Below are 10,789 nucleotides of genomic sequence, written 5' to 3'. Positions count from 1 at the left end.
TGTTAAATAGACTCTCTACTAGCTAGCACTTAGTATTAGTAAATGCGTACAAGACAGAGAGGTTTGCATAGTGTAAACATTACATAAAGGTGTTAGGTAACTAGTGTTAATTACTTCTTATTTTTCCTCTGTACAGAGGAAAAGAGGGATATCTAGATGTTCGCGCACAGAGGTTCGCGCACAAGCATTATGTAACATAGATACGTAATTCTGCTTATGCGTGATCGCTTGTATCTAGGCCGCGACGCTGCTGCTGTGTACAGACATAATAGTTATTAATTACTTAACTAAGTATTAACACCTAATACTATATTTCTTTATAACTACCCCTAATATAGCCTAGTTATTCTACTAATACATATAGGTTTACTATAGCCTACCTAACATAATTATATTAGATAGAGGTACATAGTTTGTCTTAGCCTTCTAAAATAAACTTTATAAACAGCTCTAAATTATTCTCTATCTATCTACAGCTTTTTACCTAAAGACTAATAGCTAGACTAAAAATATAAACACTATAATAAAATAAGTTTTATAAGTGTATATAAACTACTAGTAAGATAACTAAGTAAAATAGTTAGCTATAGCATAGTTTAAAGCTAATAACATAATATTTAAATTAACATAAGTATTCTTATTTTTTAGTAAACTATAGATACTACTTTTAAATAAAATTTAAACTACTTTTAAATACTCTTTAACTAACTTATTAATCTATATAAGTAATAAATATAAATAGACTTATTAATAAAATTTAAAATATATCTAAATATATTTATAAAAAGCTTACATAAGCTTAAGCTTTTTAATAAAAGTACATAAACTAATTCTAAACTCTTGCCTTTATATATGCAGCTAGTAAGAAGGTCTAGCTAGATACTAGAAATATCTAAATAAACTAATAATTAAAGAAACTTAATTAAAAAAACTTTAGCCCCTTTATAGTAGCCTATATAGTTTTATTATATACTTACTAATTAATCCTACCTAACAGCATAAAGATACACCCTGTGTTCTATATATTATTACTGTGCTAAGTAGCCTCTAAATCTAACTATTTACTTAGATAGCTAAACCTACTACCTAAACTTATTATTATAAATAATAAACTAAAATATGTTATAAAAAATATTAAATAAATTTAGTTTAATAAAAAAAATGTATCTATAAATACTTTATAAAATAGACTAGATATAATAAACTATTATAAAAACTTATAAAAGCTTTATAAAAGAACTCTATAGTAACTTAATTCTACACTTAATACCTATCTAAACTAAACTTATACTCTAATAAAGACAACCTAATGCTAGAACTACTAATGTAAAGAATTCTCTTTTTAATAAAAGAGGGGGGTACTGTTACAGTATCCTCCCTAGATCCTAGACATAACTATATTAGATGTGTACTAGAGTATTATTAGTGCACATCTAACATAAACATAACATAACATAGACATAAACTTAAGTATAAACTGCCTTAACACTAACTAAACTTAAAATAGGCTTAATTTATACTTAAAGTGCTTAGACTTTTAAGCTAAGTATTTAATTACTAATTTTTTTTAAACTTTTCTGTTCCTTACACAACGTCTTGTACCTACTATAATACCTCACGTAGTAATTAAACTAGACCTCCGTGAAGCTCTATAACCTTACTCGTGCACAATCGTGACAGTATCAATGCTGACTCAAACAACACATCGGGAAATCCTGCTTTTGTAAAGGCACTGATAATGGCACTTGATCAGACCCTCAGCAACGGAACCTACAGCTCCCCATAAAGGCTCGCTTGACCCACTCAATACAGCTAATTGTAGGCCAGCTGCTGCCCAGTGACCCGAGCGTTCCCGACTTGGTACCTAGTCCGTCTTCCTATTCGGGACTAGCGTGAAACAGAGCCAGAGCATGGAAACCTCTGCCTTATCCTGGCTCTGTAATCGTCTGGGCTTCTGGTTAATTATGTAAAGGTGCTAGGTAGAGGACTTTTGTTACTCGTCGTAGATAGTGGTAACAGAAAGTTTGAAAAGCCCGTGCAGAGAGCAACCTTATTAACCATTCACATAGCTTGACCATGGTGAAAAGCGGGGACAAAGATCATGTGATTTTAAAGCTTCTTGGGCGCTTGAAGAGGGGCGTGTGATAAATTAGTGTTGGGCAAGGTCACATGCCTTACCGCTTAGTAATTATTCCCGCCGCTTGTGGCTGGCTGCCCCAATAATTTGCCTTGCAATTGGAAATTCTGTCCTTTTAAGCGAGGCAGCCTTCCCGTGACCTAGGAACACCAAAATATGTGCAAACAGCGTACGTATGTATTAAATTAGTACTACGTAGGCTTTCTATATAATAGATACTCTAGAAGCGTATGTATAAATTTTTAGACTATAAAGTATTATTATTACTACTATAGAGGCCTGTAAAGTGGACAAGATCTCTTGATTTTGATGTTCTTGCTTAGTAAGCGCTAATTTAGCTTCTCAGCCAAGGAAAAAAGGACAGAATTTCCAATGCTGCCCTTTGTACGTTTTTACACTTTGGTCAACCTTCTTTCGTTGATGCAACGTTCGCCTCGAGATCTGGTCCTAAAAAACCTGCAAGCGCCTCCTATGTCGACATCAAGTCCTAAAAGCGCTGCCGCTTGTCACACAGTCCAAGAACAGGAAGATTCGTTGGTCACAGTAGCCAGTGTGCCATCATCTGCGACGAGTTCCCACAGGTAAAGTGCCCTTAAACTTACTTTAAAGCAAGTCTTGTGTTAAGTAGTTAAAGCATACCTAAAGGAGCGGATCCTAGAGAATTGCCTATTGCGAAAAATGGATTACAGATTTTACGTGAGATCTTTCGTCTGGGCCATCACCCTTATTACTCGCCTCAACTTTCAGACGTGGTACTTGTTGCAATCGACTTTGAGAACATCAACACCATTAAGAGCGGATTTGCGCAGAAGGGAGATTGCCAAATTGGACTTGCGATTCTGGATACAAAGGAAATCAACCGGATGCCTCCAGATAAGCTTATATCCACCCACAATTTTGCTACAGGATCTCCTTCATACTTGAGCAAGGCGTCAAAAAAATTCATGTTTGGAGAGTCAATCGCAATCAGCCCACCAAACATAGTCAACTATATTCAATCTTCTATCCCCTCAGCTCGAAATGTAGTTTTTGTAGGCCATGGTATTATCAACGACCTTCAGGCTTTACAGGCTCTCGATTTCGAGTATCCAGTGCTTCTCTCGAGCGTTTTAGATACCTTTTACATCGCTAATGAGGTGTTTCAGTATTGGGCTGGGTCTCTTAGCGATTTACTCCTTTCTTTAGGATGTTCCTTTAACAGGCTTCATTGTGCAGGCAATGACGCTAATTTTACACTAAGAGCTCTACTTCTTCTAGCTGCTTGCGGGTTTTCTAAGCAGCAAGGAGAGCAAGAAGAGGATCGCGACACGCTTGCTCACCTGAGGGAAATTTCAGCCTCTCCAATACCACATTGGGTTGATCCAGAGGTCCAAGCTCTGCAAAAAAGGGAAAGGAGGGGTGCAAAAAGTCGGAAGCACCAATCAAAGACGTGGAGCAAGGAAAAACAAGAAGAAATCCGTGCAGCTCGACAGCTTAAGAATGAGCGGAACATTACGGAAGCTGGATAATCAAGCAACTAGCCCTCCGTCTTGTCGCAAGAGGCGGTGCCACCTGCCTGATTGCTCCAAGGCTTAGACGATTGGAACGCCATGGATGATAGCACATCGATATTTCCGTGCATAGAATTGAAATGACAGGCCAGGCCTTCCACCAAGCAATTCTGATTTCGCCGCACATATCACGGAGTACCTGTACACCGCCTGCACTGGGGAAACCTCATATCGATGTCAAATATCCCTTTCGTCGCATCGGTGTTAAATATGACTTCAATGTTATTTTCTATTATGGATACCGCAATGTTGTCGAAGTTGAACATCGTTTCACCTTCAAAGTCGCACTTCTGTGCCGTGAGTCATTCCTCTGCTTCGATTTCGCATACTCACTTTCAAAGCAGCAACTCAGGCGGCCCTCAGGAGCAACTTTTCCAGTCCTCCGAGTCCAGCCATGCACCCCTGGCAGTCGTTTCTCTGCTCCAGATGATCACCAGCTAAAATAGACGTAACTGGATTTGAAAGGCAAGGGAGAGATATACTAAATGTACAAATACTTTGGCTGAGTACAAGGTAGGGTAGTGTAAGAATAAGTGAATTGAAAAATGTTATCTTGTGCTCTAGATTCAATGTCTTGAAGATAATACTTTGTGAGATCCTGGATACCTATATAGTACATTTCGAAAGGCCTACTTACCCTCGCACGTAGCCGCAATTGTTTTTCCATTGCCTCTATGGGAACACTACGAGGCCCTGTGGGGAACGAGTTCCTTCCCATCATTTGGTCCCATGCGCGTCAAGGGATGAGGGATATAGCAGCCCTGGAGCTATGCCGCCCGTACGCCTTCTCCGTTCGTCTGGTTGGCGCTGGTCGCCGTGCCGCATGGGCTGTGAATCTGCGCGAAATACTAGCCCGTAGGGACTTTGGTCCTTTGCACTCGTACTGTCCCAAGCTTTCTGAAAATCAAAGTTGATTTGTTACACTCTGGAAAGTCAAAATCGAGACTTACTACCGCAGCGCTGTGCCTTACTGCAACATCGAGCCTTTATACTCGAATAGTTGCAATGACTCCGTTCCAACCTCTTTGAGCATCCATTCCCTTACATCCGAAAACTACCCGCTCAACATTTGTTTTCATAATGAAGGAGTCGACGCGTCTAAAGTCTCCTTCGGCCAGCATGGCCACTAGATCACGACGTGATCGTCCCATGCACATTACAAAAAAACCAAGAAAATTAGCATCCGTCTCTACAACCGTTCTAACTCTCCTGCATGATCTAACACTTAGGAAGTGCAGTTTGGATTTGATGTGACCTGTACTAAGACCAGAACGTCAGTTGGATAGAAAAATTGCCAAAAAAAGAAACGTCAGATGCGGGATTCGAACCCGCGCGGGAAGAACCCATGCGACTCACCCTAGCCTCTCTGCCACTGGTGTAAGGGGTTACCATGGCCTTACACCCGCGCACACCCCAGGCAAACGAGGACCTGCAGTACCCTCTCCCTCCTAGGAGGTGCCGGACCTGATAACAGGTGTCGCATAGCAAGAGAGCCGTTAGGCGGTTGTGCACGCTTTAAACCACTCAGCCAATCTGACTTGTGATGATTTTATACTACATTTCAAAGTTTTAAAATTATATAATCTCTAGTAGTGTGGTCTTATTATGGAATGCACCTGGGTCCCTAGCAACATAAACAAAACGGGTAGGAACGAGTGGCTCTTGCAAATATCGCAGTAGCTCCACCTTACTCGCCAGCGCCAAAGGATGCAACAGACAATGTCTTGTAGTATCCATCAGATTGTATTTGGTCTATGTCGTTGTACAAAACAGCACTGAGGGTATCTCAGAATTTTATTCCAAAGCCAGGTGATTGATTATATCCGCACTAGATAGCCTGCGTCTTGTGTCTAGCATCCTGAAAGTAGAGAACAAATGGCACACTTCTGCAATTTTGTAGTCTAATAAAGCCTACAAATACAATGCCATCGTTTCTGTGTTTAAGACACGCATTCTACCATGTTTTCAAGCCAAGAATTCTATAATGTCAGGCTTCTTCAATAATATAGCCTCCTTGGCGGTAGAGGAGCCAACCAATAATTTTTTAGAGGATGTTGTAAAGGCTTGTAAAGAAGAAGATATTGAACTATAAAAAATGTTTGATTCACACGCAAGTCTGTAAGAGAGTGCTAAAAGCCAGTAGATTTGCAACCATTTCACCACACCCCAGCAGAGATGTTGAAACATTTAATTCTCTGGCTGACTCATGACTATATCTCATACGCCTCGCCCACTTGCCAGCAAAAACAGCTGCACCAGCGGCCTAGCAAGCTATAAAATTCCCTCTGCAAGCGTATACGGCGCAGGCTATAACTTTAGTCTTCTATCGTCTAAACCTACAGTTAAGCTATTGCATTTCGTTTCCGCCTCGGCCGTTAGGTTGCCAGGCCTTATTAACTATGGGCGTTAGGTATAACTGTAGCTAGTTCTAGGTTCCCTTGCTGCTAGTGATGGGGAGGCTAATTAGGTCAATATTACTGCGAATGAAGAATCTTGTGCTTCTGCGTGTTCACATCACTTCTAAGCTTTTCTTTTAGATCCTGTTCTATCGTAACATCTCTTCACCAAGGAGAAGATCAGCGAATAATTCTTAGTACAAGGCTATTCCTGCAACCCAAAATCAAGTCCTCGTAAGGCAGAGAACATGACTCAAAGGTTTCACTGTGCCGAACTTTGTACGCCTTATAATAACGTTGTCATGCAATACTAGCGACCAAAGTCAGACCATAATAGCAAAATGTCCAACAATATTGCCCACTCAAAGGGCAGCTGCATGACAGTAAATTCCAATAACATCCCCAGTGTATTGCCGAAACCACGTATGGTAATTGAATTCGTTGTCTGATATTGTAGGCTTTCAAGTTAGCTCTTCAAAAAGCTCCGTAACATTAATGTCATTAAGTTACCATAGTCAAGTGTGACCCAGTCGAGGTAACCATCAATCAGTTGAGAGGAAGAGCAAGCAGCTGGCAACGACATAGAGATCTCGGATGGCTTCTGTCCTTGATGAGCTTTTAGGTAGATGGTGATCGATAGAGGAGGTAGCTGTAGTCAGAACTGACGGACAACAGGTGTCGGCTTAGGGAGGGGTGCAACCAACTCAGCGTCGTTGCCAGAGAGTCGCTGCAAACACTTGTCGTTAGCGGAAGGTACGTGTGTTTGTATAAACGCAGTGCTCTCTTCTCCCTGCTTCTCTCAATGTCGTTGAGAGCCACTCAAGGTCAGAGTGTAGAAGAAAACTCTTCCAGTAAGATGTTGTGCAAGTGTTCGCGGTTGACGTTAATAGGTCTCACTTCGCCCGCTAGCGGTCGATAGTGTGTCGGCTAACGCAGAGCAGCTCCTGTTGAGGGTTAAGTTAAGAGTAAGTAACTTTACAAGGTAATTGTCATTGGTGTAGATGCAATGTTTGTTAGGCAGTTAGAAAGTCAGAGACAGTAGTGCCAGTTAACGCGAAGGAAGTAACTCTAGAGCACAGAACGTATCAGGTCTCACGGGAGAACCATACTCCAAGTAGAGATAGGCTTCCCGAAGAACTCATCCAAGGAGAGATAAGCTCCCCGAAGAAAATCTCTAAGGAGAGGAAAGCTCCAAGGAGAGATATGCTCCCAGGAGAGACACGCTCCCAGGAGAGACACGCTCCCAGGAGAAGGCCGCTCCTAGGAGAGGAGAGCTCCAAGGAAAAAGCTCCTAGGAGAGAAGGGCTCCCAAGAGAAGCTTAGGCCAGTATTATCTCTAGAACTTGTCAGTCGGTTGTGTTAATATAGTAATGGAATTGGATCAAAAGAGCAAGGAGTTGGGGGGCCAGAATCACAACTGGAATCAGGACAAGGGCCAAAAGGGAGTCGAGTATGAGCAGCCTAAGGCACCATAATTTTAATATGACCAAGCCCAAGCAAACACGATTCAGGCCGAGCAGGAATGAGCCGATGTTGAGCCAAGTAAGATCTTGCTGATGTAATAGGCTAAAATTAACTAACCTAGTCGGATGTATACCAAGAGTAGAATCCAATTGAAAATAGCACATCATAACAATTCGCAGTAATCTCAACAGGGTAAGCGTTACAAATAATCACATCGGCATGTGAAGCAGAGCGGCTGCCCCAGATGTAGCTAAGAGCGGTAAATGAAGGGCTGTCTTCGAGATCTACCATCCGTAATAACCCTTGAAACATTCGTCGTCCGTCAGGGCCTGAAGCGAGAAGTGGACCTTCAAGTTTAAGCATGCGAACAGTCTGCGGGCGATCCGCGCGCAGCTCAAGCCCCGGGAAGTCGTACAATAGAGTTGTAACAGTATCGGCGGCATTTTGATCAGAACAGGATGTTTTCCAGTTAAGATTTGGGAACGATCAGGCTATCTATTAGATAGTACAGGCTCTACCTTGGCGCAAAGCCACTGAAATTCCGCAGCTCTCATATTCCGGCCAGGAGAGGCCCGATTTCAGGACCTTTCAGGCGTCAATCAGAATTGTTCAAGCCAGCTCAGTCTTACTCAGCCACTGCTTTACGAAGGGGCCTGATTTCGGGACCTCGCATGATCAGGTTCAGGGATTGAAGTGTAAAAGAAGGATTTTTAGATGGAAAGGTGACTGAGTAAGGATGTAATATTATGTTTGTATTAAAAAGCTATGTACATTGTGCCGCCACTTTCGGCGACATAAGCCGCGCTTTTCGTAGTGCATTGTCGTCGGTGGTGAGTCTGTATAGTGCAAGTGATGAATGCATTGCGGATTTGTCTTGATATATTAATTTAATGTGTTATTGGATGTTCTACAGTTGTTTTTTCTGGTTACTAAGTAGAAGAAATGTCATGCATTCTAACCTAAGCCGCCAGGCGACTGAACAGCTCAAACTCCATTCTTTCAGCAGGCTTTGGACCATTGAGAATGTCACCAACAATATCAGAGCCAGGCGGGAAATCATGCTCGAACAGGGGCTCTCCAGCACCTCTCATGTTTGCCAGGACCGCCTGCCTGAAGTGCCATCGCAGAAGCTGATCAACTGGCCGCTGGGGGTCGTTCAAGAACTCGATATCAAGATGCTTCCCAGCAAGGTTTCTCGCATCGAACGTAAAGAATACAATCTTGTGATTGTCCTTTAAAAGATATTAGCCATTAGATCTTTACTGAAATAGTAGATACTTATACATCCGGATTGATTGAGAAGCAGTAGCTATCGAAGAGCTGGTGTATGGCAGAATCAAGTAAGAAGCCATTCTGTACTGAATTGATGCTCCCTCCACTGGCCGGTGGAATTGTAATCCAGCGATCGTATTCGTTATTCCTCCAATGATCTTCGTACGCCAACGGAAAGATGTGAGCCGCTTCGAAGCCTGTCCAACGGTCGACATGTGCACCAGGTACTCTGATGCCAGAGACGACGCATCGACGATCTCGTTCCCGGACATTATGGCAAAAGGATTGCACGCGAGTTCCAGTCGCTTGAGATATCGTACGAACCAACCACGGCTCGTCATTAATCGCGAAAGTGCCTATCGAAAAACTCAAAGTTAGTCCAAGATGATGAGACGACTACATGTAGGAACTTGCCGACAGTGTGAATATAGTATTTACCAGGCTGAAGCGGCTCATCATTTCTTTGAATTTTCGCCTCGTTTTCATCGTGCAATTCAAAGGTACACGTGAACAACACAAGGATCTCCGCCATTGAATAAAGGTTGGCATTCGTGACACCATTTGTGAGAATTAGACCAAAAAGTACTGTAGCAGGGTCTTTAATGCTGTAGATGTGAACATCTCGCCCTCGTGAGCGATCTCCTGGGGCCATTGTGCTTGTTTGGGGCGATTTCGTAAGGTTAGGTGAAGGTGGTGCGATTGGAGACGCCAACAACGGTGACGAGGACGACATGATGCTTTCTTGGAATGGATCAGCACTATCGGGACGACAAAATGCAGGTGCAGGCTGCAATAAGGAAGGCGGTTGAGGATGTAAAGTTGGAAAGTGGAGGACTTCAAATTGTTTGTCGGCTAGCTCGACCGCGGCTCAACCTCGGCTCAACCTCGTGTGCTCAGGCCTGATTTCGACCCCTCATGGGAAGATTCGATCTGAGAACTAATGTTACTGAGAATGTGGGTAAATAATACGAATTTTGTATAGAAAAGCTATATACATTCTGCCGCCATTTTCGGCGGCATATGCCACCCTTTTCGTAGGGCTTTGTCGTCGGTGGTGAGTCTGTATAGTGCAACATGTGTCAATCCAAAAGTATTTTAGGCCATCCTGTCTTGCTTGTTCTTCACAGAACTGGATCTTCTTGTATCCAAGCTTTTTTTTCCCCAGTGCCATTTGTTATGTCCTCGAAGGTAACCTCCTCCTTATCCGGCCCCCATGTGTGCGAAAGTATGGCATAGGGAGGGATCGAATCGTGGCCAACCAAGTCCTTTGTGAGTCCAAACTCGCCAGTGTTGCTACGTAGCAAAAGACGCATTGCTACGAGGGGAGTTTTATGGGCGTATGTGGTAGATGGTAGGTCTTTAAGGTTCAACGCGGCTGTCTAGCTGAGATGAATACGACATGGTCGTCTGAGAATGTCAGTCCTTGCTCTTAAAGTTAGCGCGCATGCAAGGAATTAGGGATATTGAGTTTACTGAAGAATCGCATTAAAAGTAGGATAGTACCAGTGCTATGAGTTGATTCTGCTGTGCGTTAGGCATATAAGGAAGGCTGAACAAGCTCAGCTAACGGCTCGCGATGGCACAGCCACAGTGGGGGGCGGGTAAGGGTGACATGTGAGGTTAGCCGAAGGCGATTTTGCAATGCACCAAACTGATGAGACGAACACCTTGGTGACGCTAGCAGGGAGGACGGCCGACCCGCACTGACACAGACCTTTGTGAGGGTGGCGAGTTCTGTAGGCGTTTTAGGAGTTGAGTTGGTTAACTGGAGGCATGGCCAAGGTTGAGCGGGGATCGTAAGGCTGCGGGGCTGAGGTCGGCCCGGCCGCCACGCCGCTAAGGCTCTGCACTGCCACAGGCCCAGCAGGCATCACAAATAAATTACACTACGACGATTACGGATGGATGTCTTTATTACGCCCGGCTCTAGCCTAGAGGGCACTAGTAGTTTATTACATAAGCAATTCCTT

At 43.0% G+C, this 10,789-nt stretch overlaps 6 protein-coding genes across 6 annotated transcripts; 2 read left to right on the top strand and 4 right to left on the bottom strand.

Moving 5' to 3' along the window:
- The first annotated feature begins 2,528 nt into the window (after positions 1–2,528).
- Positions 2,529–3,753, top strand: BDR25DRAFT_76113 (uncharacterized protein). Its single transcript, XM_033698999.1, has 2 exons — positions 2,529–2,718; positions 2,772–3,753. The coding sequence occupies exons 1-2, from the start codon at positions 2,558–2,560 to the stop codon at positions 3,643–3,645; spliced, it is 1,035 nt and encodes a 344-aa protein (XP_033543379.1). The 5' UTR covers positions 2,529–2,557; the 3' UTR covers positions 3,646–3,753.
- Positions 3,754–6,161: 2,408 nt separating this feature from the next.
- Positions 6,162–6,626, bottom strand: BDR25DRAFT_359428 (uncharacterized protein; the record flags this gene model as incomplete). The annotated part of the gene is made up of 4 exons (XM_033696077.1): positions 6,162–6,246; positions 6,302–6,335; positions 6,402–6,528; positions 6,594–6,626. 4 exons carry the CDS (start codon positions 6,624–6,626, stop codon positions 6,162–6,164), a joined length of 279 nt encoding a protein of 92 aa, XP_033543378.1.
- A 51-nt stretch (positions 6,627–6,677) lies between these two features.
- BDR25DRAFT_359427 (uncharacterized protein) lies at positions 6,678–7,406 on the top strand (the record flags this gene model as incomplete). The annotated part of the gene is made up of 5 exons (XM_033696076.1): positions 6,678–6,705; positions 6,759–6,836; positions 6,897–6,907; positions 6,974–7,036; positions 7,101–7,406. The coding sequence occupies 5 exons, from the start codon at positions 6,678–6,680 to the stop codon at positions 7,404–7,406; spliced, it is 486 nt and encodes a 161-aa protein (XP_033543377.1).
- A 258-nt stretch (positions 7,407–7,664) lies between these two features.
- Positions 7,665–8,409, bottom strand: BDR25DRAFT_359425 (uncharacterized protein; the record flags this gene model as incomplete). The annotated part of the gene is made up of 5 exons (XM_033696075.1): positions 7,665–7,940; positions 8,003–8,038; positions 8,082–8,132; positions 8,185–8,213; positions 8,319–8,409. The coding sequence occupies 5 exons, from the start codon at positions 8,407–8,409 to the stop codon at positions 7,665–7,667; spliced, it is 483 nt and encodes a 160-aa protein (XP_033543376.1).
- A 6-nt stretch (positions 8,410–8,415) lies between these two features.
- Positions 8,416–9,630, bottom strand: BDR25DRAFT_76103 (uncharacterized protein). The gene is made up of 3 exons (XM_033698998.1): positions 9,234–9,630; positions 8,832–9,175; positions 8,416–8,779 (listed from the first exon to the last, which is right to left on the bottom strand). Exons 1-3 carry the CDS (start codon positions 9,550–9,552, stop codon positions 8,507–8,509), a joined length of 936 nt encoding a protein of 311 aa, XP_033543375.1. The 5' UTR covers positions 9,553–9,630; the 3' UTR covers positions 8,416–8,506.
- Positions 9,631–9,860: 230 nt separating this feature from the next.
- On the bottom strand, positions 9,861–10,325 carry BDR25DRAFT_306066 (uncharacterized protein). The gene is made up of 2 exons (XM_033690542.1): positions 10,293–10,325; positions 9,861–10,245 (listed from the first exon to the last, which is right to left on the bottom strand). The coding sequence occupies exon 2, from the start codon at positions 10,130–10,132 to the stop codon at positions 9,941–9,943; it is 192 nt and encodes a 63-aa protein (XP_033543374.1). The 5' UTR covers positions 10,133–10,245; positions 10,293–10,325; the 3' UTR covers positions 9,861–9,940.
- Positions 10,326–10,789: the final 464 nt, after the last annotated feature.

This window comes from Lindgomyces ingoldianus (assembly GCF_010093535.1).
Source record: "Lindgomyces ingoldianus strain ATCC 200398 unplaced genomic scaffold BDR25scaffold_33, whole genome shotgun sequence".
In the NCBI taxonomy this organism is placed as follows: Eukaryota; Fungi; Ascomycota; class Dothideomycetes; order Pleosporales; family Lindgomycetaceae; genus Lindgomyces; species Lindgomyces ingoldianus.
Note: the sequence above shows the minus strand (reverse complement) of the source record. Positions and strands in the feature narration are given on the sequence as shown.